We start from the raw sequence: 23,503 nt of genomic DNA, 5'->3' as shown, positions 1-23,503 counted from the left end.
CCGAAACATGAAACGCCAATTTGATGGCACAAGGGAGATGGGAAATGCTCCAAGGAATTTCAATGGTCACCATGTGTACAACCAGGTAAGGATCTCCCCTTCGCCCATGGGAAGAAAGGCAAGACAACCCTTGGAAAACACAAGCGAAAACAAAAAGAAAGAAGTAGATGAGCCGAAGCAAAGGTGGAAAAAGAAGTCAATTTTATGGGAGCTACCTTACTGGCCAGACTTAGCCGTCCGCCATAGTATCGATGCCATGCATGTGAAAAAGAATATCTGTGGCATCTTACTTGGTACACTCATGAACGACAAGCATAAAACCAAGGACCATGAAAATGCAAGAAAAGATCTAGAAGAGTTGGGCATAAGACCTGAGCTCCGTCGCGACGGCACCGGTACCCAACTTCCAGCATCTGCCATAACTCTAACCTCGAAAGAGAAGAAGGAATTGTGTGATTTTCTTCGTAGTGTGCAAGTTCCTTCCGGCTATTCATCAAACATCCCAAAACTTGTGCACGCAAATGAGCAGAAATTTCTTCACATGAAAGCTCATGATTGTGATGTCATGCTCGCCTCAATGCTTCCTGTTGCTATTAGGAACATACTGCCGGAAAAAGTACAGATGGCTATCATGAGCTTGTGTTTCTTTTTTAATGCAATATCTCAGAAGGTGATTGATGAGGAGTCACTCGATGAGCTAGACAAGAGATTGTCCGAGACAATTGTTCTCCTTGAAGCATACTTCCCACCATCATTCTTTGATGTATCAGTGCATCTCATTGCCCACCTGATTAAGGAGATAAGATATCTTGGACCGGTGTTCCTACATCATATGTATCCATACGAGAGATTCATGAGCACTATGAACAAGTATACAAAGAGTCGGGTTCATCCTGAGGGTAGCATGGTTCAGGGGTACTCTGTTGAGGAGGTGGTTGACCGGTGCCTAGATTTCATTGACCCTACAAATCCAATTGGCATATTGAATGCTCGCCACGAGGGAAGGTTAGCAGGGACGGGTATACTTGGGGAGAAGACACTCAATCTAGGTGCGGATGCATTTCGACAAGCTCATTTTCCTGTGTTGCAACACACAATGGAAGTGTCCCCATACATTGACGAGCATAAAGCGCACCTACGAATAGAGAATCTGGACCGGAGCGAAGCTTGGATAGCGAGGGCACATATGAAGGGATTCAATATTTGGTTCAGAGACTGAATAAAAAACTCAGACTCTAGCACAGATGATGCTCTTAGAAGCTTGGCGGCCGGTCCTCTAATCACAATAACTAGCTACCAAGCTTATGATATAAATGGTTACACATTCTATACCACCGCCCAAGACAAGAAAAGCACTTACCAAAATAGCGGTGTGCGAATAGAGGCTGTTGACAACGACGACGAGAAGATAGCATACTATGAACAAATAGAGGATATATGTGAGTTTAATTATTCGGACTTTAAGGTGCTAGTTTTGAGGTGCCGCTGGTTCAGGGCGCAATGTAACATCCCGGATTTTTTCGGAATGTTAAGAAGTCGAAAAATGTGAATTTCAAAAAAAAATTATGGTAATGTTGTAGCTAAATGCATTTAAGTGTGAATTCCTAGTAATTAAAATTTTCAATTAAATTAAGGATTGTTAAATGATAGTGTGATTATATTTGGAGTTATATGAATTTTATTGGATCTACCTTGTTTATTTAAATTCGGTTTGGATTTAATTTCTTGATTGAAATTGTGTGGAATTTAAATTGAAGTGTACCCTTCAATTCAAATTCAAATGCTAACTCCTACGCGTTCGCTACCTAAACCCTAGGCCTACCCGGCTCTAACCCGAACCTCGAACGTAGCAAACCCGTCAACCCCATCGACTTTCTCTATCTCAAGGTACTCTTTGGAATCATACATAAGTTATGATCTTATTTTTCATCTCTCGGATTAATCCCTTGGGGTCATCGGGAGACTGATGGCCTCCGGGACAAAAGTGCAAGCAGCGCAGACCTTGCTCGGATGATCGCGCTGCGCGGGTACGATGCCTCGTTCGTGGAGGACGGCTACTTCAGGAGCTTCGTGCGGAGCCTCGACCCTGAATTTGAGGTGCCCTCGCGCGTCGCCATTGAGGCGATGTGCGATGGAATCTTTGATGAAGCAAGGAGGGATTCCTTCTCCAGGTTAAGGCGCGCTTCTGGGAGGGTCAGCTTGGCAGTGGGTAAAGCTAAAACACCCGAGGCAGGGGAAGTCATTTATATAGCATGCCACTTCATCGATGATCAATGGAATCTTCATAAATTCGTCCTGGATGCTTTCGTGGAAGACGCACGGCATGATGTCGGGGATGTTCCAATATTGGGAGTCGGTGTGTTTCTTGCTCTTGCCGATGTCACTGATCTTATTTCAGGGTATGAGGATAGGCTGTCCATGTTGGCATATGATATTACTGACTGCGATTTTCACCCTGCACTCAAGAATTACATCGATGACACAAATTCTGATGCCAATCTAGGTTATACCGCTACAACCTACGTGGACACCGTGCTTCACTTCGTTGCACGATGCATTCTTCCACCTCCAAGTTTCACTACCGGCATTTTCCGGTACATGAAGAATTTAAATTTGACTAGACAAGAGCGCCTGCAACTTCTTTCGGAGCTTGACCTCTACTTAGAATGGGCAGTCGATGAAAGCTAGTGTGAATGCTACTGTTCTTTGCAGGTTCTTTCAAATCAAGACTCTGTTCAACCTGTAGTTGTACAACTATTGTGCAAAGTCTGGGAGCAAGTATACCGCGGCATTCAGACAATTTCTGCCTCCACCTTTCCCACTTCGAATCTGTGTCTTGCCGAGTTGCTTAAGCTGAGGGAAATTTTGCATTCTCAACTAGCACGGTTCAGTGGAGATGATGTAGACGTTGAAGACCTATATAATATTTTAGATTTTAACAGGAAGGCTAACAGGAAGGTCGTAGATGTTCTGAGAGGGGCAAGTGGCACTTTGGACAAGGCTATACAAGATTCGTACTTGGTTTGGTCAGTACCACTTACACTGGACCCTTGGTACAAACTCAGGTACATTGAATTCAGCTTCGAAAGAGCATTTGGTTCAGAAGCAACAAAATACATCACTGAGGTGAACAATAAGATCAACAAGGTGTACGCAGATTATATTAAACAGTATGGTACAACCACTGATGCCGATCATTCGGATGGTGCCAATGCGACGCTGGCCACCACTAGCGTTCACCCATTGGAGCAAGCATGGAACGAACGAAGACGTTCACAACATGTCATGGCTGTTCAAGTTAACAGTTATTACCCAGAAACCCAGACAGAACTCGATCGTTATCTTCAAGATCCTCTTGCCCCTGAAGATTTCGACATTCTCAAGTGGTGGAAGGAAAACAGCGGAAGGTATCCGATGGTTGCTCAGATGGCAAGGGATGCTCTAGCCATGCCCACATGCAGCAAGCTTTCTTCTGACCAGCTCACCCAGGTCAGGAGCATACTTCGTGGTTATTCCAAGAAACCGTACAGACATATAACCTTTTCATCTTCGTCGTCATCAGAAGGAGGTGACATGATTCAGTAGCTCATATAAGATGTTCTTAGAGAGGCAAGTGACATTCTAGACAAGGCTATACAAGATTCGTACCTGATCTGGTCAGTACCACTTGCACTGGTTCCCCCGTACAAACTCAGGTACATTGAATTCAGTTTCGAAAGAGCGCTTGGTTCAGAAGCAGCAAAATACATCACCCGAGGTGACCAATAAGATCAAGAAGCTGTATGCAGATTACATTAAAGAGTATGGCACAAGCACTGATGCAGATCATTCAGATGGTGCCAATGCGACGACGGTGGCCACTACTAGCGTTCACCCATGGCAGCAAGCCTGGAACGAGCACAGACGTTCACAGGATGTCATGGCTGCTCAGGTTAACAGCTGTTACCCAGGAACCCAGACGGAACTCGATCGTTATCTGCAAGATCCTCTTGCCCCTGAAGATTTTGACGTCCTCAAGTGGTGGAAGGAAAACAGCCGGAGGTATCCGACGGTTGCTCGGATGGCGAGGGATGCTCTCGCCACGCCCACATGCAGCAAGCTTTCTTCTGACCAGCTCGCCCAGGTCAAGAGCATACTTCGCGGTTATTCCAAGAAACCGTACCTACAAAGAACCCTTCCATTTTCATCGTCATCAGAAGGAGGTGACATGAGTTAGTAGCTCATATAAGATGTAGCGTCTAAACCATTTCAAGTACTCCAGGGCTCCCTTTTGTCAGAATCGGATTCATTGTTATTCATCTAATAGTTCATTTGATTGCTCGGTAAAATGATGGCAATGAACATGTTCCCAACAGTTTCTTTATCTATCTAACATATATTAAAGACTGAAGAAAGCACCAACCACAAGAAATTTTCAATCGACAAGAACCAAGCATAGGAGAGCATCCACCAAAAGCACGTCAATTACAGAAACAAGTGAAACAAATGTAGTACTTCCAGATACATTTACTATGATTATCACTGCAGTAATGGACTCTCACTCGGTCCAGCATTGTTACAGCAAAAAGATAGTAGATGGATAAGAGCTCGTCAATGCTGTTTGGAATAGTCACCTTCTTCAGCCTTCATTACCGTGGGAGAGCAAAGTCTAGTGCATCATTTCGAAACAAAACAACAGAGCTCCATCAGAAAAGGTGCGAACAAGAAGGATTTTTGTGAAAATCAGAAACATGCAAAGGAAATCGCAGGACTCCAAAAAGATATGTGTGCTACTGTAAAATATGCAACTCATAACTAAATGCCAAACAATGTATGAAGTTTAAATTTTAGTATCTGCTATTCTGGTAGCGATGAGCAAGCAACATAAACCTCAATACAGTAAGCATCTTGATACGGTCACCAAACAAACTGAGTCTAGACAGAACAAACTACAGCTCAAAGAAAACAGAAAATGGCCTGTACCCCCACAGCATATTTTGTGGTTTCGGTTCGCATTTCAATTCTTCGAGTGCAAAATGGGTCTCAGTTCATGATCTGATAGACAATTAAGTTTGGTACCATGCATAATTTCCCAACTACAAATATTAACACACAGACATCAATGTGCTTGCCAGTTCCAACAAAATTAGAAAATTATCCTTCCACAATCACCAGAATGATCAAAGTGCTCTGTTACTTCATACAATGATAAAGCCAAACTTAAACAGAAGTCAATAGTTCCCATGGCTGTATGCAGTTCTTTTTTTCTGCTACAATTTCATTTAAGAAAATTATCTAAGACAAGCTGTCACGCGCTACTCCTTACAGAAGAACAGGGAGATATTGGAAATTATGTCACGACGCAGTAGCATGTGAGCCATTCTCTTTCACACTGCGTCCCTAGCCATGATCAGATGCGCTTGATCAAACCTAACAGAATGATTATCAAATTAGTTATGAAAAATGGATTTTGATAAATATAAGATAATTACTTGACGATTGATGTACTCCATAATATTAGTTGCGATCATTTTGATATTATCTTTGACAACAATCTGTAAATGTCCAACTTTAATTTCATCAAAGCTTGGATTTTCTGCATATCGTTGAAACGCTTCAATTTTTTAACAGCCCTTTTAGAATTTTAGAATGCCACAAATATATAGAAGAAAAGAAACATGCAAAGGCGGAGAAAAAAAACAGGGCCATGAGTATATTCAGTCAGGCAAAGGCTTTTAGCCTTTCACAGCGAGTCTCCGTTGTTGATTTCCCTACATGCAGATAAATATTATGCCTGTTGCCTTGGTTTTATGAATTGAAATCATAGACACCAGACAGAAATGGTTATAATAATAAACTTCTAATTTGCCACCAACAAGCAATACAATGCGCTTGAAACTAACTAGTTCAACAGATTGCTACTGTAAATCCAATGGCTTGATATACCCCGTTCAGTCAAGATGACTAGATGAACAAAGATCTTAGACTTTTGCACTCCTAAGTAAATATGAAATGATTTTTGGAATAAAAATGCAACAACCTAACCTCATGAGTTGACGAATTTGATAAGAAATGCAACCCATCACAATTCTCACACCAACAAAGCAGGACATTTCATCACCAGAGAACACAGAATGTAAGAACAACTAGAGTAAATATAACCAATAACCATAGCCTTCAACCAATCATATAACGCAAAGAGAAGGAAGCCAAATGGACCACCTTGGGAGAGGCAGCTCCAGCACGCCGAGTCGGCGGCGATGCAGGACCGCAGCCGCGCGGCCGCCACCGCGCTGTGCAGCGGCATGAGCGACTCGAGGCTCGCCAGCGCCGCCGCCACGACGGGCCTGAGATAAGGCAGGATCAGCAAAAGGCATCCCATTTTCAGGCTTCCGGGATCGCTTCGTGCAAAGACCAGTTAAAGGCAAGAATACACAAAAGGATTCAGGGGAGTTTGGGCATTACCTGCGGATGTGCGGTGCCGCGAGAGGATACCTCGCCGCCTGGAACAGCCTCTCCGCCGGGGATCTCGACCGGAGCCCCGCAGACCTCACGACGGTGGTGGCGGCGGCGGCGGCGGCGCGGCACAAGGACGCCATGGTTTCTCGCGATGGATGACGACGCTGAGGGGGAAACCAGGGTAAATGCTAGTTGGGCGAAGCCCAACTTCAGAGGCCTAGTTCTGTCCAACTTCATTCAGCCATGGACCCGGGGCGGAGCCAGAATTGGATTTTTTTCATTATTAGGAGAGCCAATCATACAAATTTATATAAAAATTTAATCAAAATTTAATTTTATAGTGCAAATTTAGGAATCATGGGGGCCAGGCCCCTGCCCGCCCCCCTGTCTCCGCCCCTCGACCACGGTAGCCCACTGGGCCAAATGCATCCGAACAGCGCTTTGGCACAGATTTTCGGAATTTCAAGATTTTTGTTTGTGTTGCAACTTTTGCGTGAATAGTTGGATACCCTTCGGGGCATCAGCAATGTATCTTCACAAACCGGTAAGCAAGGTGGGTCCTAGTAAAAGTAGATAGTTGTTGTTAAAAGTTTTATAATATCAACATGCAAAAGCAGATAATAAGATGGGTCCCCAAGCAAATAAAAAAATAAACTTGTCCATTGCTTCATCCATATGGTGTGTGCAGAGAGAGGGAATCAATTGAGGGAGAGAATCATTAAATTTTTTTATTGCTTGCTACCAAGGCCGTGTTTGGTTGTGCTCCGTAAAATTTTTGAAAAAACATCTTTTTATATTTAAAGTACTAAACATAAATTAATTATAAAATAAATTACAGAACTCGTCTGTAAATCGCGAGACGAATGTAATGAGGCTAATTAATCTGTCATTAGAGGTTGTTTACTGTAGCATTACTGTAGCAATTTATCGTCTGATTACGGCTTAATTAGGTTTATTAGATTCGTCTCGCGATTTACAGGCAGCAGTCGCAATGCGTTTTTTATTTCATTTAGATTTAAGTCTCCATGCAATGCCAGAAATTTTTTTTGGAATTTTGATTTTGGGAACCAAACACGGCCCAAGTTGTAGCGCTATTGCCTGGTATTTATTACTCACTGGTTCTGCAGTGTTTATTACTGGGTAATAGGGCTGCATTTATTGCTTACTATCTGATTTTGGAGTGCATTGTGGCTGCCCTCATGAAAAAAGGTGTCATTTTGTTACAAAAACAACCTCTTAAAAAATATTTATAAAATAGAGAATTTTTACAATGATTGAAAAAATGAGAGTCGTCCATCTGATAAAATCGTATGGTGGTCAAGATAGGATGTACCTGGAAGTACCTAGACCAAAGTACCTTCTGGTATTTTACAATTATTGTAATCTTTTTATGAAATAACACTTTTCCTGGACTCTTACACTAACTTTTTCTACCGTTTCATTTTCCACAACACCTTTGTTTCAATTCCCAGTGAGCTATCTCGATTCTCGAATGAAATTTGTTGGAGTAAAGTGAAACGGATTAGGTAAATGTTGCTTGCACGAGCAGGTGGACGCCGGACAGAGCGGCAGCCAGGCAACAGCAGGTGAGCAGCCAAGGCCTTTGCTTTATCACATTGCCCTGAACCTGAAGTTGAATGCGACACCTCTTTCTCCCTCCCATTTTGTTACTCCCTCCTGGGCTCAACAGTGACTGCAGGGGCAGCTAAGCTAACCACTTTCCTCCACCTTTTCACTCCCACTCGCTGTCTCGCCGCGTGTGCTACTCACTATTCACCATCCGTCCATTATCCACTGCATTATTTTCTTTCTGATGAATTTTTGTCAAAAACAAAGCCTGCCTGAGAAAACTTCAGAAACAGCTGGGGCGTTCCTTTGACCGAGAATTCTGTTTTCAGAGCGTTTTTATCGTTGGTCTCGTGCTCGTGCTGAAGAACGAGGAATTTGATTTTGGGATTTGACAAATCCTGAAACGGTGACCCAGTGCAGGAATGATGCGCGTGCATGGCTGCTCTCTGGTCATTTCTCTCGCTAGTGCTTTGTTGGACCTGCTACAAGTCTACCAGCCGGTCAGTTTGGCACCATTGGCTTGTTTCTTTTCTTTATTTAATCTGTGTATGATTCTCTACATGAGTTCCATTAACATTTGTTTTAGTGCATCCTTTTCCTTTGGGTACCCACTGAGGGTACCACAGATAAAGGAGTAAGGTTTTATTTATTCAACCAATTTTGTTTTAAAATTTGGTCTACAAGCTTAGACTAGAATGTTGGTTCAATCGCTTGGAAGGTTTTGACTGGCTCAATAAAACCATCAACTCATTTGTACTTTATAAAACTAAAAACAGTGCACCAGCCACTAAGAACCAACTCATTTGTCTCTCAGTTCTTTTCTCTCACACCAGGAATCAGCACCGGCCACCAGCCAGCTAGTAGTACTTTTCTCTCATAGCAAATCAGCACCAGCCACCGATCCACAGCCAGCTAAACAGATTGAATGAGACGGACATATATGTTTGTTTCTTATGGAAATGATTCTTTTTTTAATCACAATATGCTCATATCTCTATGAATATCTCCGAGAGACTAGTCTGCTTGATTTTTAGATTGCCAAAGTTGCCACAAACTTCGATGTTGATGGCATTATCGCCTAAGCTGAAATAATAGTTTTATGGGGGTATGCATGCACTCATTAAAAACGGAGATTCTGATCAGGTAGGCAAGTTCCAACACAAAGTACGCTACCAACCGAAGTATACACTTGATTTGCTTATGACGTTGTAACATCTTAATGAGTACAATCATACATGTTCTATTATATAGTATGTGGTTACACATGGGCTGCTAAATAACAATTTTTTGTATGTGCCGTATAAATCTAGGTGGACTATATACTTGCAACACTTTTTAAAAAGAAAAAAAAATTAAACGCAAAACTCTGCATCATTTCACTTCTCTAAAGAAGATCCCAAACATAAAAGATGAAGACACAAATCATCATGATGGAGAATATATTTCTACAAACCTATGACCGGGTAGCAGAAACTATTGTACACGTGAAACTCTCTTCATTTGACAACTACAAATCTTGGTGGATGAGCACTTGCATAACCTAGAACTTTTTTTGTATGCTACAAAAGTACTAAAGAAGAAGATACGAACAATCATGCAGGGGAATATGTTTCGTGGCGCTACCAATGTGGAGGGGGACAGAAGATGTCACAAACCATGCCCTGCCCCCCGCCGCCGCCGCCGCCCCCTCCCCCGCCGCCGCCACGCCATCACCAGCCGGCGCCGCAGCCCCAGCTTGCGCCGACCCGGCTACTCCGCCGCAATGCACCACCAGCTTCACCGCCTTGTCGCAGCATCCCGTCCCCTTTCTCTAGCCATTCCACCCGCGCCCCACCACCACCGCCCAGATCTGGCCGCCCCCTCCAAGATTCGGTGGATTTCGTGCCTGATTCACCCTTATCCTACGCGGATGCGGTGAGGAGCCATCGCTTCGTCGACTTCAAGGGGGAGTAGCGGAACCACCAACCAGGCCGGCCTCCTTTTACTGAGGGGCGAAGTTACTCCCCCTCTCACCATGCTGCTCGTCGGGAGCCGCGGAGTGGTGGTCCAGCCTGGGCGGCTCCTGCTGCAGCGCATCGCGTCAATCACTCGCCGGACTCTGGCTGGAGCAAGGTACGCCCGAGGCACTGGTGGAGGAGGAAGGAGAACGCAAGCCCCCGTCCGGCGCCGCGTCGACATGCTGCCGGCCACCATGCTCCATCCACTTCACTCGCCTTGGACGCATTCAAGAGGAAGACCGCCGGCCACTGCTTCGTTTGCCTCTCAACATCCCACAGAGCGAGTGCATGCCGTGACCCCATCAGGTGCTTCTCCTGCCGCAGGTCCGGGCACAGGGAGGCCCATTGCAGGGAGTGCCGCCCACCCCCTCGCCCCAGGGGCCGACAGGACGCTCGCCCACACATGCTTCCGTCTCGCTCACGCCCTCGTGTCCGACAAGCTGTGCCAGCGCGGCGTCGCGGCTCGTCGCCGACTCGGCGCCGGGTGTCACCAACGACCGGCCGCCACGTGCCATCGCCGCCGCGCAACAGCCACACCACGCTACCTCCACTGCCAAGGCGTACGTGCACCAGCAAGATGGCGAGGATCGGCGACCCCTCCAATAGGCCGGACGAGGCCACGTACCTCGTGCCCACCTCCCTCAACCTCAAGCAGGAGGTCCAGGAGTGGGAGGGCACGACACATGTGGTGATGGCCATTAGCGCGCCGCCGACCACGGGGCCCTAGGAGATCGAGGCTGTTGTGCTGGACGAGCTCTGCTTGCGTCGTGGGGACGTCACGGTCTCCAAGCACCAGCCGGAGCTGTTTCTGATCAAATTCAACGAGAAGGAGCACGCAGAGGAGGCAGCCTCGATGGCCCGCCTCAAGCACCACGTCATCATTATCAATGTCCGGCCATGGCGCAGTCTGCATGCAGCACTGGGGGCTGCTCTGTTCTTCTATGTTCGCTTGTGTCTGGAGGGGGTTCCTGTTCACACGTGGAATCCGGAGCTGATCGAGAGGATCGTGGGAATCAATAGCTCACTCGAGTGCATCGACACAAATCTTCTCCACCCCGACGACACGAGGACGATCGATCTTTGGGCCTGGACGGCAAATCTAAGTAAGATCCCCAAGTGCCTGTGTCTTGTGTTCACCTCTCGTACCAGTGTGTCGATCTCCACGATGCCGTCGGAGCGTTGGCAACGGGGCTTCAAGTTCTGCGTCCTCATCCACCTTGAATGGATCTACGACTACATGGGGACATCCGTCGACCCGTTCGGGCTGCTGGGCACCGGTGTCCAGGTGGCTGTGCCAGAGCCGGAGCGGCGACGTCTCTCCTGGCACATGGGCGCCATTGATGGGGTGGAGGCGCCCAAGCTGGCGTTTTCACCCTTCAACGTCCCGCCGCCGGCCCGCGAGCGGCATGGGGACTGGCTGCCACATGCTGGGTCCTCGGGACAGACCAACGTAGCGGGGCGAGAGGGGCGCCGGGACAGTCGTGAGTCCCGTACCGGCAAGAAGACGTACAACAACGACCACCCCCGCTTCGGCAATGAACAGAGACGTCCCGACGACCACAACGATGGGGACGGCGACTCCCGCCGGGGCGGCCACCGCTCTGGCGGCCTATATGGCGCCCGCTCCGTGCAGCAGGAGCCGGTCTTCAGGGAGCATGAGTGTTCTCCCCGACGCCATGGTGCTGGTCAGCGGTACCGGGGGGGGGGCGACGCCGGGACGTCTCGCCGCTGGAGCAGCGGGACGACGCCCCACGTTGGGGGCGACGCCGCGACGTCTCCCCGCTGGGGCAGCGGGATGACTTCTCGCGACAAGATGCTGAGGTGCTCAAGTTTCGGTTCTTATTTCAGCTTCACTCTTCGATGTCCTCTGTTCAGACAGGGCAGCTTCCGCCTGCGGCAACAGCAACCGATGTTGGCTTCCTCGCAAAGGCTGCTTGCATCACCGAACGGCTGCAGTCTAATGGGACTGAAGACTGGTCCGTGGGGAACGTGTCGAGCCCGGGACTGCGCCCGTCCGGCCAGTGTGCTGGCATGGCAGTCCCGCTGCACACGGTGTTCCAGCATCTCAAGCGTGACCTTATGATCCTCGTTGCAATGCCGGAAGTGGTCACCGTTGAGATGGTGGAGGAGGCGCTGGGGCGCATCGAGCTGCAGGCCACTTCCTGGGGCGGGCAGCGAGGTGCTCACGTTGGGGACTCGCCTCCCCTGGATTTGGGGCCGGACCACCCTCCAGCCACTGTCGAGGAGGAGCGTCCACCACAGGGCACACTGCTGGGTGTCAGGGTGGGTCACGCCGACTTGGAGGTGCGACGTCCGGTGCAGGAAGTGCTGGAGGAGGGTCGTGTTGGTGCCCGCAGCTTCTTTACCACACCGACTACTCCGGCCCTACCGCTGGTCACTCCAGCACCGAAAGCGCCAAGGCGACGGCGGGTCTACGACATTCGAATGTTCGACGCAGTACGCGCCTAGCCAAGAAACCGGCGATCCCGGCTGAGACGAAGGCGCAAATCAACCTGTGCCTCAAGCTTCACCTACCCGGTATCGACGTCGACCCGATCGAGAAGGTGATTGCGGAGTACATCACCATGTACAATGGGCCACTACCTGAGCAGGTGGTGGCCACCCTCTCTACGATGTTCGCCCTCGACGACGACTACATGGACTCACTCGGCGACGCACTCCTGGAGCTCGTGGGACAGGAGGTGGTTGACCTCCAGGCGGAGGTGCAGCAGGGCAACGGGGCTTAATAACAATGCCCAGCCTGCTTTGAGTTCTTCGGTTCGCTTATGTTAGTCTTCTCTTCACGCATTTTGCGGCAGTGTCTCCGGCGAGTTTTAGTCTCGGTCGTCAACTTTCCTTGGTCAACCATGGAGCCCCCTCATGCCCTCTTCAGAACATGTGCTATTGTTGAACTTCTGTGTTTCATGTGTGCTGAGCTAAGATGTCTCGGGCGAGTATCAGACTGGGTCGCCGGTTGCTCTCGGTCGACTGCGGAGAATATGCGCGCCAGCTTGAAGAACTCTACTATTAACTATGTGAAGCTGCTGCTTTCTTTACCACGCTCTAAACCTCTAATTGTGGCTTCGTGCGTTGCGTGCACCCTATGAGGATGGCTCTGGAAGTGCGGCCGACTGTTACCAGGCCAGATGCTGCATTGCTCTACTTTGTTCATTGTCTACACCCAACTTAGATGTGATCTGCTGGAACGTTCGGGGCCTTAACTCGGCAGCAAGGTGTCTAACTGTGCACGAATTTCTTTCCTCAACTTCATGTCACGTAGCTTGTTTTCAAGAAACCAAGTTGAGCAACTTTGACAATCACCTTGCTACATTCCTGGGGGGATACCGTCTCGACAATTTTGCCTACAAACCAGCAGCGGGAACTAGAGGGGGAATTCTTTTGCTCTGGAATAGTAACTTCATGGATTTGCAAAATATCAGCATCCGACGCTTCTCCATCTCGGCGATGGTAACACTGATTGACTCCAACATTTCGTTCCTCATGACTGCGGTGTATGGACCCACTAGAGATTTGCTGAAGCCTGCCTTTCTAAGAGAGTTGCGGCGTTGCAAGCCTGATGAGGGAAGCAAGTGGCTTCTTCTAGGTGATTTCAACTTAATTTATAGAGCACGGGATAAAAATAACCGGAATCACAACCAGAGCCGCATGCGACAGTTTCGAGCAGCACTTAACTCTTGCAAGCTCCGAGAGATACATCTACAGAACCGCAAATACACTTGGAGCAATGAGAGGCGCCGACCGACCATGCTTTCGAACAACATGGGCTCCAGGCCCTGTCCACTTCCCACTCCGACCACTGCCCGTTGTTGCTGTCAAGCATGTCTGGGCCTAGGGCTCCACGACCCTTTCGTTTTGAGAACTTTTGGACAAAATTACCAGGCTTCACCGAGGAGGTTCAAACTGTGTGGAAGCAACCCACGACGCACACCCAACCTGTTCGAATCCTTTATCATAAGATGGCGGTGACGGCCAGCCACTTGAGGTCCTAGAGTCAATCCATTATCTCGGAAAATAAGCTCAAGCTACTCATGGCACTCGAGGTCATTCAGAGGCTAGACATCGCCCAAGAATCTAGGGACCTCTCCTCGGCTGAGTTCCGATTACGACAAGGGCTCAAGCGTAGGGTGTTGGGTTATGCGGTGATCGAGCGTGCGAGGAAAAAGCAAACTTCCAGGGTCAAAAACTTGAGAGAGGGTGACGCCAACACTAAGTACTTCCACTTGAAAGCAAATGGGCATCGACGTAGGAATCACATTTTTCGCTTCCAAGATGGCACGGGTTGGGCGACTTCCCATGAGGACAAAGCAAGATTGGCTCAACTCCATTTTGCCAATTTGATGGCCACGGCCTCGTGACCTGGACTTCGACTGGAATGCACTCAACCTCCATACCTTCGACCTGTTCCACCTTGATGCGCCTTTCACAGAAGATGAGGCACTTGCGGCAATCAACCACACGGCTCCGGACAAGGCGCCGGGCCCTGATAGATTTACGGGAGCTTTCTTTCGCTCCTGTTGGAGCATAATTAAGGGGGACCTCATGGTGTTGTTCCACACACTTCACAGCCTGCGAAGCTTAAACTTTGACTTGCTAAATACGGCGAACATAATCCTCCTCCCCAAAAAAGTTGGAGCAGAAAAAATCTCTGATTATAGGCCGATCAGCCTCATTCATAGCGTCGCGAAGCTTTTCACCAAGATGCTAGCATTGAGACTGGCCCCAGCAATGAAGGACATCATTTCCAAAAGCCAGAGCACTTTTATCAAAGGGCGCAGCATCCACGACAACTTTTTGTGCGTCAATAGTATGGCAAGGAGGTTTCATCGCAATAGAGTGCCCATGCTCTTGGTAAAGTTGGACATACAAAAGGCCTTCGACTCAGTGCGCTGGGACTACCTCCTCTCACTTTTGAGCCGTCTGGGATTCCCAATGAGATGGAGGGACTGGATAGCTGCACTTCTAACGACCTCCTCTTCTCAGTTGCTTCTCAATGGCATCCCCGGCGAGTCAATCCCGCATGGTAGAGGATTGCATCAGGGTGACCCGCTTTCACCTCTGCTTTTCATCCTTGCGTTTGACCCTCTACAACATCTTCTACAGCTTGCAACGGAAGCTGGCCTCCTAAGCACAATCTGTCGGAATCCCAGTAGATTGCGCACTTCTTTGTATGCAGATGATGCCGTCCTTTTTGTCAAGCCGATCAAAGAGGAGATTAACACACTGGCCAGGCTACTTGAGTTTTTTGGCGAAGTCACCAGCTTGCACTGCAACCTCCAGAAGTCCACTGTGGTACCAATACGATGTACAGACCTTGACCTCAATGACATTCTCCAGGAGTTCCACGCTCAACGTGGGAATTTCCTGATCAAGTACCTTGGGCTTCCACTCACAGTACAACGCCTAAAAAGAGTGGACCTACAACCTTTCGTGGATAAGGCAGCCGGGAAACTAAGGGCTTGGTGGGGTCGCAACCTGACGCAAGCGGGGCGACTTGCTTTTAACCAAATCAGTGCTCTCATCGCAACCCGTGTACCTTCTCACAGTCATCAACACTTCTGCTGAGTTTCTTGAGGATCTAGACAAATTGAGAAAGCGCTTCCTGTGGGCGGGAGATCAGGCGTTGTCCGGCGGCAAAGTGCAAAGTGAATTGGCCGACGGTCAGGCGTCCGCTTGACCTCAAATCTTTTGCAAGGGCGCTCCAGGTGCGTTGGCTCTGGCAAGAACAGAGCCAACCAGACAAGCATTGGGTGGGAATCGGCACTCCATGCACTGAGGTTGATAAATTGCTCTTCGCGGCTTGCACAACCACTCATATTGGTGACGGGTTGAGAATCTCTTTTTGGCACTCTGCCTGGGCGAGGGGAAGGCGACCCAAGGACATAGCGCCCAGCATCTATAACGCATCTCGGAAAAAGAACCGATCTCTAAGTGACGCCATACTTGACCATGCGTGGGTCAAGGACCTGAATGTTTCGGCTTGCCTCACCGTGGGGCACTTGCAGGAGTTCATTGCGCTTTGGTTTGAGGTGCAAGAGGTGCGCCTCCAACGGGACGCACAAGATCGAGTGACATGGAAGCTGACGGCTTTCGGAGAGTATGACTCCGCCTCGGCTTACCGTGCTCAATTCCTCAGGTCGGTAAAGTTTGACCTCCGCTGGCTTATTTGGAAGCCTTGGGCTCCGACAAAATGCAAGTTCTTTGCTTGGCTGATTATCAGAAATAGAGTGTGGACTGCGGACAGGCTTGCTGTGCGAAATCTGCCGCGAAATGAGGTATGCCCTCTGTGCAGAAGCCGACCGGAATCAACGCATCATATCCTCGTTGCTTGTCGCTACTCCAAGCGTCTTTGGGGCCTAGTTGCTGTTTGGGCCTCCATCCCCCAAGCCGACCCCTCAAGGTGGCCGGTTACAGGCACTGTGAGAGACTGGTGGCTTAGCATGGGAACCTTGGAAGGGGTTCCAGGCCGCGGATTTCGCTCGCTCCTTCTTCTTGTGAATTGGGAGTTATGGCTTGAGCGCAACGCAAGAACCTTCAAGCGTGCGGAGCGGCCTGTACATATTCTGCTGCTCAAGATCAAGGAAGAGGCTAGAACTTGGGGTTTTGCGGGAGCTAAGCATCTCTCTGCGCTGCTGGAGGGTGCGTAGGTTCTCGTTCGATTTTGTGTATTTTTTGCTTTCTTGTTTTCTCGTATATGTTTTGTTTTTTCTCTTGTAAATGGTCCGTTGAGATTTTTTACTTGTAACATTCTTCTATATTAATAGAAATGGCGCAGTCTGTGACCATTCCATAAAAAAACAAATGTGGAGGGGAATTGTTCAGCGCCTGGTGCGCCACAAAATTTACGGCCGTCGGAGTCGGAGTCGGAGGCTATCCATTTCCATTCTCACGAATTTGGATTTGGTCCAAAAAGGACTCGCCGTCGTCTTTTAATTTCCTCGCCCAATTTGGCTCTTGCCCACCTACTGTCCCCCTCCCCCGCACTGCGCCGGCCCCCAGGAAGAGAAGAGACCCGAGCGCACGAACGACCACCGCCTCCTCCGCGAATTCCACCCAAATCCCCACAGCCCCCCGCACCATCCGCCCGATTCGCAGCCCCCCGCGCCTGCCCCGGCCCAATCCCTGCTGGAATTCGTGATAAAGCCGCGATTTTTCTCCGCCTTTTGCTTTCGCTCCCCGCGCCCCCCTTTTCCTTTTTGACTCCGCCGGTCTGCCCCTTTATCGCCGTTCCTGATTGCGTTCCCCCGTCGAAAGGCGCGGTCTTGGGAGGGCATCGATCGCGGATTCGGCTCCGGAGGCGTCGATTTGATACCCGTGGTGCGGTTTTCCCCCAATTTCGTTTCGTGGTAGTATGTGTGGAAATTGCCGTTTCAGGTTCTGATGGTGTTTAATTTGATCAGGGGAAAGGATTATGGATTTGGGGAGGCTTCTTTAGCGCGATTGTGATCGGGGACTTGTTCGGTGGGGGCAATCCGTCATGATTAAGCAAATCCTCGGCCGTCTTCCCAAGAAGCCGGCGAAGTCCGGCGAGAAGGAGTTGGCCGGAGCGGGCACGTCGCTGCCCAGCCCGACGGCCGATGCAAGAACCACCACGGATTTGACCATGTCTAGCAGGCTCGTCAATCCCAGCAGTTATGCCTCCACGGTCACAAATCCCGGCCAGAATTACGCGGCCAGGAGCGCCGGCGCTGGTGCCTGCGTCAGCAACGGGTTCACGGCCTCGGCCGGGTACGAGGCGCTCCCGAGCTTCCGGGACGTACCGGCGTCCGAGAAGCCCAGCCTGTTCCTCAGGAAGCTGGCCATGTGCTGCGTGGTGTTTGACTTCACGGACCCGACCAAGGATGTGAAGGAGAAGGAGATCAAGAGGCAGACGTTGCTTGAGCTGGTGGATTATATCACCTCTGCCACGGGGAAGTTCCCGGAGCCCGTTGTCCAGGAGGTCATCAAGATGGTGTCTATAAATTTGTTCAGAGCCCCAACCCCTGCTCCGAGAGAGAACAAGGTGCTCGAGTCATTTGACTTGGAGGAGGAAGAGCCTGTCATGGACCCTGCATGGCCTCACTTGCAGATTGTATATGAACTGTTCTTGAGATTTATTCAGTCTCCTGAGACAGATGCAAAGCTGGCCAAGAGGTACATTGATCATGGTTTTATTATCAGGCTTCTTGATCTCTTTGACTCGGAGGATCCTAGGGAGAGGGAGTACTTGAAAACAATACTTCACAGGATATATGGCAAGTTCATGGTGCACCGTCCATACATCAGGAAGGCAATTAATAATATCTTCTACAGGATCATATTTGAGACAGAGAAGCATAATGGAATTGCAGAGCTGTTAGAGATTTTGGGGAGTATAATTAATGGCTTCGCTTTGCCGCTCAAGGAAGAGCACAAATTGTTTTTGGTCCGAGCATTGATTCCACTCCACAAACCAAAATGTGTTGCCATGTACCATCAGCAACTTTCATACTGTGTCACTCAGTTTGTTGAGAAAGATTGCAAGCTTGCTGATACTGTTATAAGGGGTTTACTGAAGTATTGGCCCATCACAAATAGCTCGAAGGAGGTGATGTTTTTGGGTGAGCTAGAGGAGGTACTAGAAGCTACTCAGCCAGCAGAATTCCAGAGGTGTATGGTGCCTCTTTTCCGTCAGATCGCCCGTTGTTTATGCAGTTCCCATTTTCAGGTAAGAAGGGTACCAGAGTGCCAATTATACAAATGTAAAATATTTACTTGTTTTGCTCTTGGAACTTCTCATATTTAAAAATCTGACTGATTTCTTGGTACATGACTCTCATTTATTAGTGCAAATCAAATAAGCTGTAGCAAGCGATAAGTCATGTGTAAAGTGCATACTAGTTCTGTTCATGTTGATACATAAACAGTCATGTTGACCTTGAGAGCCTCTTTCTACCTGCCACTTCCACATGATGGAATTTTAACAGTACCTTAACTCTGTCCAGTGTCCATTTTATTTATTTCTCATTAATTCCTTTCCAGAAGCCAGATGTTTTTTTTCCTTTGAATCAAACTGTAATAGGACTTATTTATTTTATTCTTCTAATTGTTCCTTATAGAGTTATGCTGTTAATTCTAACTGGCCTTTGAAGCTTCCTTTGTATGTTTTTTTTTCAAGATATAGTTTCCTTTGTGTTACACTGTTACTTGAAATTCTGTACCATACTCACATGATCAGTACCACTGAAATTACCCCAAGAACTACACTGAGTTAAAGAAGCTTAGGAAATGATCTGTCATGAGAAATATTGTAGAAAATTTGCCTTGCTCTGTAACACGTCCAGTTTGCTATATGGAAGCTAACTTACTTCTTATGGAATTATAATTCACTTTTGTCCCATTTTGTTGCTTCTGTGTATGTAATACTATATTTGTGTCAAACAGTTTGCTCTACCAATATCAAATTCTGGTTTTTCAAGGTGCTCCTCATGTATACTCTCGAATAGCATTTCATCATTTTGAAATGTGATGTCAGAATACTGAATGTAGACATCATTAGTTTCATCTTATATCGTCACAATGCACCAACTTGGTCCTCCATTTGTTTGAACTTTGAAATACTACACTACTTATCATACCAAAGTGGAATGGTGAAACCCTGTGGCCATCATGGATGATGCAAATTCATTCATTTCTAACATATGACTTTTGTCACCTGAGTGAGGCAGTTGATGAGAGTACTCACATGGCTTTTCCTTCAAGTTTCCGGAGGCACCAACCGATGTTTCCTTGGCCATGAAAAATGTCATTTTGAGCTTCCTTTTTCTCTTGAATATACAGGAGAGCTGCATATCATTTCATCAAGAGAATAAAGGATTACAAGGGGCTCACACACAGATACACAGTCACAACATAGACACCTAAGAAATTAAGAATTGTGCGCCACTAGAAAAACCAAAGTGTGACCAAAATAAGGACTAGGACCAAAGCAGCCTAGGTTGCCCCTTTTAAGCAGCACACCAGAGAGTGCCCTCAGAAACTTTGGGACCACCTAGTTCACAATTTTGAGCTTACTTATTAGCATTGTTACAGTGATTTCTTCATCTGCTTGAACCCATGGAACATAAATATCTAACTGTTGAGAACGGTCATCTGTTTCTCAATCTTTTGATTTCATATTGAGTGCTTTCTGAGAATCAGTTATAGAACAAGCTATGTCTTCCAGTAATTCCTTCGAACTGTTTGCTCTGGAAGCTAACCATATAGAATTTCTTCTTTTGTCTTTCAGGTGGCAGAGAGAGCTCTCTTTCTATGGAACAATGACCATATTGAAGGTTTGATCAAACAGAATAGTAAGGTGATACTGCCCATAATCTTCCCTGCGTTAGAACGAAATACAAAAGGCCATTGGAACCAGGCAGTTCAAAGCTTGAGTCTAAATGTTCGTAAAATATTCATGGACCATGACCCCACACTGTTTGAGGAGTGTCGAAAGAAGTTTGAGGAAGAGGAAGCTCAAGAAGCTAGCAAGAAGTTGAAACGTGAGGCTATATGGAAGCGACTAGAAGAAATTGCCTTGTCAAAATCTGCTCAGTGAAGCAGCACATCTTCCTGAGGCTATAATTCATCAGCAGAGTTCATCTATCTAGTCTTGCTGACAGCATAAGAGCAGATCTCTCACACTGGATCAAGTTGTTGCCATTGACCGATGCAAGTGATCTTGGACGGATGGTTGCCTCGTGTTACTTGTTGCCAGACATTTTCAGGCTGACATGTAAATACGAGGTAGATGATGTGCTGCAAAGCTTCAACAGAGCCTCGGGTTCTGTCAGCTGTGTGATCCCCCTGATGACGATATCAGTTTCATCATCAGAGAACAAAGGAGTGCGGAGGCACATGATCTGTTCTGGCTTTCCTGAGATGCAGGCGACACAGCCTGCAGCTTAGTTTCCTGATCCAGGGTCGGTTAGGAGCTGATGAAAGATCAGCAAGTCTGGTAGCACTTGCTCTTGCTTGCTGATGGTGTTTTTGCTGAAATGTAATACGCTTTATGTATGAATGGTAACTTGAAGGCCGTGCCTTGTGATAATATGTAACCCAGTGTACATGTGTTTTGCTTCCGTCAGTTTATACAGGAATTTGGTATGAGCAATGCTGATTGCAATCTGTTTCATCAAAATTTGGTGTCTTGAGCTGAATGTTGGCTTCCATCAAGATCTGTATTGTTTATGTGAACAAAAATACAAAAAAGTTGCAGTCCGTATGCTTTATTATCATAACCTTTGCCCATTTTACTTAACATACGCATTGTTGCTAGTTTACACCTATCAATTTACCGAGCAGGTAAGCCAGGATGGTCCTGTTGTAGTCGGCTTCAACCATGGCGAGCAGTGGCGATGACGGCAGCTTGGCCACACGGTCTCGGCACGCCGCCACGTCGCGCAGCGCCCTCTTGTACTCGCCGCCAGTGTCGGGGCCGCAGTGCTCCGGCAGCCTGCTCTGGACCTTGTCCATGGCCGCCTCGGCGTCTTGGTACCTGCCACCAACGCAGAACGCGTACGCCGCCTTCTCCTCGCCGGCGGCGAGCTCCGCGTTCCGGAGGAAATGCCACGCCCGGCCCATGGTGTCGAGGTACGCCCACAGCGCCCGCCACGCGGCGCGGTACGCGTACTCGCCGGTCTTGTCGTCGACCGATCCGTCGTCGTCGCGCAGCGAGTCGATGCAGAGCTGGTACATTGCCCTCGCCGGAGCCGGAGCCGGAGCCGGCGCCGCGCCGCACGCCTCGCGGCAGGCTGCCTCTATGGTCATGTTCCTGTGGGCGCCGGGGCAGCCGCCGGCGACGACGGTGAAACCGAGAGCGAGAGCCACGACGATCGGGACGAGGAGAGACATGATACGAAATGCTTTGCATACAACTATTTCATATACATGTATATAAGCACGAATTAATAATGGGTTCTTTTATTGATACTGAATGCATAAATGGTCTTGAAATGATCCCAATCATATGATGGAGATATCCAAATGGTCTATCTTTTATATAAATTTATTGCAAATTATTGATTACAAATAAATGAAGATCTTGGATCAGACATAGAAATATCCAAAAGCCACTGAAAAAGACAGGTTTTGCCAGAGGACACACTTTCTTTGAAGTATTTTACCAGGCCAGGGAAATAAGGGCGGCCACTGAATTGGATAAAATGAGGGTCAGTACAATCTGAATGTTGCTTAACTGAATTTCATGATACAAGGTATGCAAATTGTTCTACTGCCAAATGGATTTAGAGAGTTCACTCCTTGCTTTACTGAAAATGTTGTATGTGGGTTACTCATGAATGATCACCGATAACCCTGAGCGCCACCAAAGTTATATCTCGGAAAGTTGAAGATAAGAGACTTGAGGGCATCATAAATGTTCTAGCTGCCTACTTGCGCTAGCGCTACACATCATCTGATCAACTGAACATGAGATATTGGAGGAAACCAAATCTTGCTTCGCTTTCACAATAAGACTAGAAACGCCGCGCAGCCTTGCTGCGCGAGACCTAGTTTGTACTATTTATTTATATTATTTGAAACTTTATTTGATACATGAAAGAATGTAATTAGATTGATATAAATTTTTTTAAAGATTGCTTTGTATGTGGCAGGGTGTGTGCTTTGTCATATTATTACAGTGAATGAATTTTTGTTTCTTTTGTCGAGTACTATTTGTACTCTAGCGTCTCTTTTGAACATTTTGTCTTGATCATCGAGATTCTTTATTCTATCCTGACCATCGAGATTCTTTATTCTATATGCAATTTCCCCGCACTTGTCATAGGTTGTGGAACCCACGTGTCATTTTTTACCCCCCTCCCCAATCAACGCCCTCCTCGCTCCCTACCATTTTTTCTCTCTCTCTTTCCTCACGCCTTCTCCCAGCTCCCTCCCGGCGCCCCTCACTCACCTGGGCCCTTCCGGTGGCGGAGCCAAGGATGGCCGGCGGTGCGCAAGGCCGACGGTGGCGGAGGGACGTTGTTGCGCCATCTTCGAAGTAGATAATCGGAACTAAATTTGTAAAAGTATGTATTTATGCTGAATTTCAATATTTTGCCTTACTTTCAAATATTATTTCCTCTTCCGCTTACCTGAAAACAAGGACATGAGGCATAAAATGGAGCGAGGGCCAGTCAAGGAATTCAATATCAGAAAGTTAAAAACATCCATGTAACATGTAGGATGGCTATAAACTTTATATTAATTATGTGTATATTTTTTCAGGAATTTCTTATTTTCCTTTGCCTAGGTAAATTAAATCTCTAGTAGATCATAATAATTAAGTCATATATTTCTCTCTCTCTCTCTCTCTCTCTCAAGGAGCTTTCTTTGAAATAATGGCTCACCTTATTAGGACAGTAAAAACCAATAGCTTGGGAGCTAAGTTTTGAGGGCCATAGAACGAAGCTAAATTTCGAACTGTTAGTCGTTCAAACACATGAACGAGAGTTTATCCTTTTGAGTCCATTTATAAGAATTTT

General features: G+C 47.5%; 3 protein-coding genes across 5 annotated transcripts in view; 1 reads left to right on the top strand and 2 right to left on the bottom strand.

Moving 5' to 3' along the window:
* Positions 1–6,659, bottom strand: part of LOC120711254 (protein NONRESPONDING TO OXYLIPINS 2, mitochondrial-like) — a 98,530-nt gene extending 91,871 nt beyond the window's left edge. The window contains exons 1-3 of one of the 3 annotated variants that reach the window (XM_039996720.1): positions 6,445–6,654; positions 6,202–6,326; positions 3,051–4,648 (exon numbers count right to left, since the gene is read on the bottom strand). In XM_039996720.1, coding sequence (XP_039852654.1) covers positions 4,629–4,648; positions 6,202–6,326; positions 6,445–6,578 — 279 coding nt within the window. In that variant the 5' untranslated portion in view covers positions 6,579–6,654 and the 3' untranslated portion in view covers positions 3,051–4,628. Of the gene's footprint in view, positions 1–3,050; positions 4,649–5,040; positions 5,410–6,201; positions 6,327–6,444 lie in introns of those variants that run through there. The other 2 variants (XM_039996721.1, XM_039996722.1) reach the window with 2 other exon arrangements.
* Positions 6,660–16,932: 10,273 nt separating this feature from the next.
* LOC120711252 (serine/threonine protein phosphatase 2A 57 kDa regulatory subunit B' theta isoform-like) lies at positions 16,933–21,169 on the top strand. The gene is made up of 3 exons (XM_039996716.1): positions 16,933–17,339; positions 17,423–18,708; positions 20,269–21,169. Exons 2-3 carry the CDS (start codon positions 17,500–17,502, stop codon positions 20,575–20,577), a joined length of 1,518 nt encoding a protein of 505 aa, XP_039852650.1. The 5' UTR covers positions 16,933–17,339; positions 17,423–17,499; the 3' UTR covers positions 20,578–21,169.
* LOC120639309 lies at positions 21,006–21,872 on the bottom strand. Its single transcript, XM_039915277.1, has one exon. The coding sequence runs from the start codon at positions 21,870–21,872 to the stop codon at positions 21,294–21,296; it is 579 nt and encodes a 192-aa protein (XP_039771211.1). The 3' UTR covers positions 21,006–21,293.
* Positions 21,873–23,503: the final 1,631 nt, after the last annotated feature.

The sequence above is a fragment of the Panicum virgatum genome, chromosome 6K (genome assembly GCF_016808335.1).
Source record: "Panicum virgatum strain AP13 chromosome 6K, P.virgatum_v5, whole genome shotgun sequence".
Classification (NCBI taxonomy): domain Eukaryota; kingdom Viridiplantae; phylum Streptophyta; class Magnoliopsida; order Poales; family Poaceae; genus Panicum; species Panicum virgatum.
This window is presented reverse-complemented; position numbering and strand designations above follow the sequence as displayed.

Excerpts from the sequence above, each read along its gene's own strand:
- LOC120711252 (XM_039996716.1), top strand. The coding sequence starts at position 17,500 with ATGATTAAGCAAATCCTCGGCCGTCTTCCCAAGAAGCCGGCGAAGTCC. Across the intron at positions 18,709-20,268 it reads TATGCAGTTCCCATTTTCAG|GTGGCAGAGAGAGCTCTCTT; the intron begins GTAAGAAGGGTA and ends TTTGTCTTTCAG.
- LOC120639309 (XM_039915277.1), bottom strand. The coding sequence starts at position 21,872 with ATGTCTCTCCTCGTCCCGATCGTCGTGGCTCTCGCTCTCGGTTTCACC.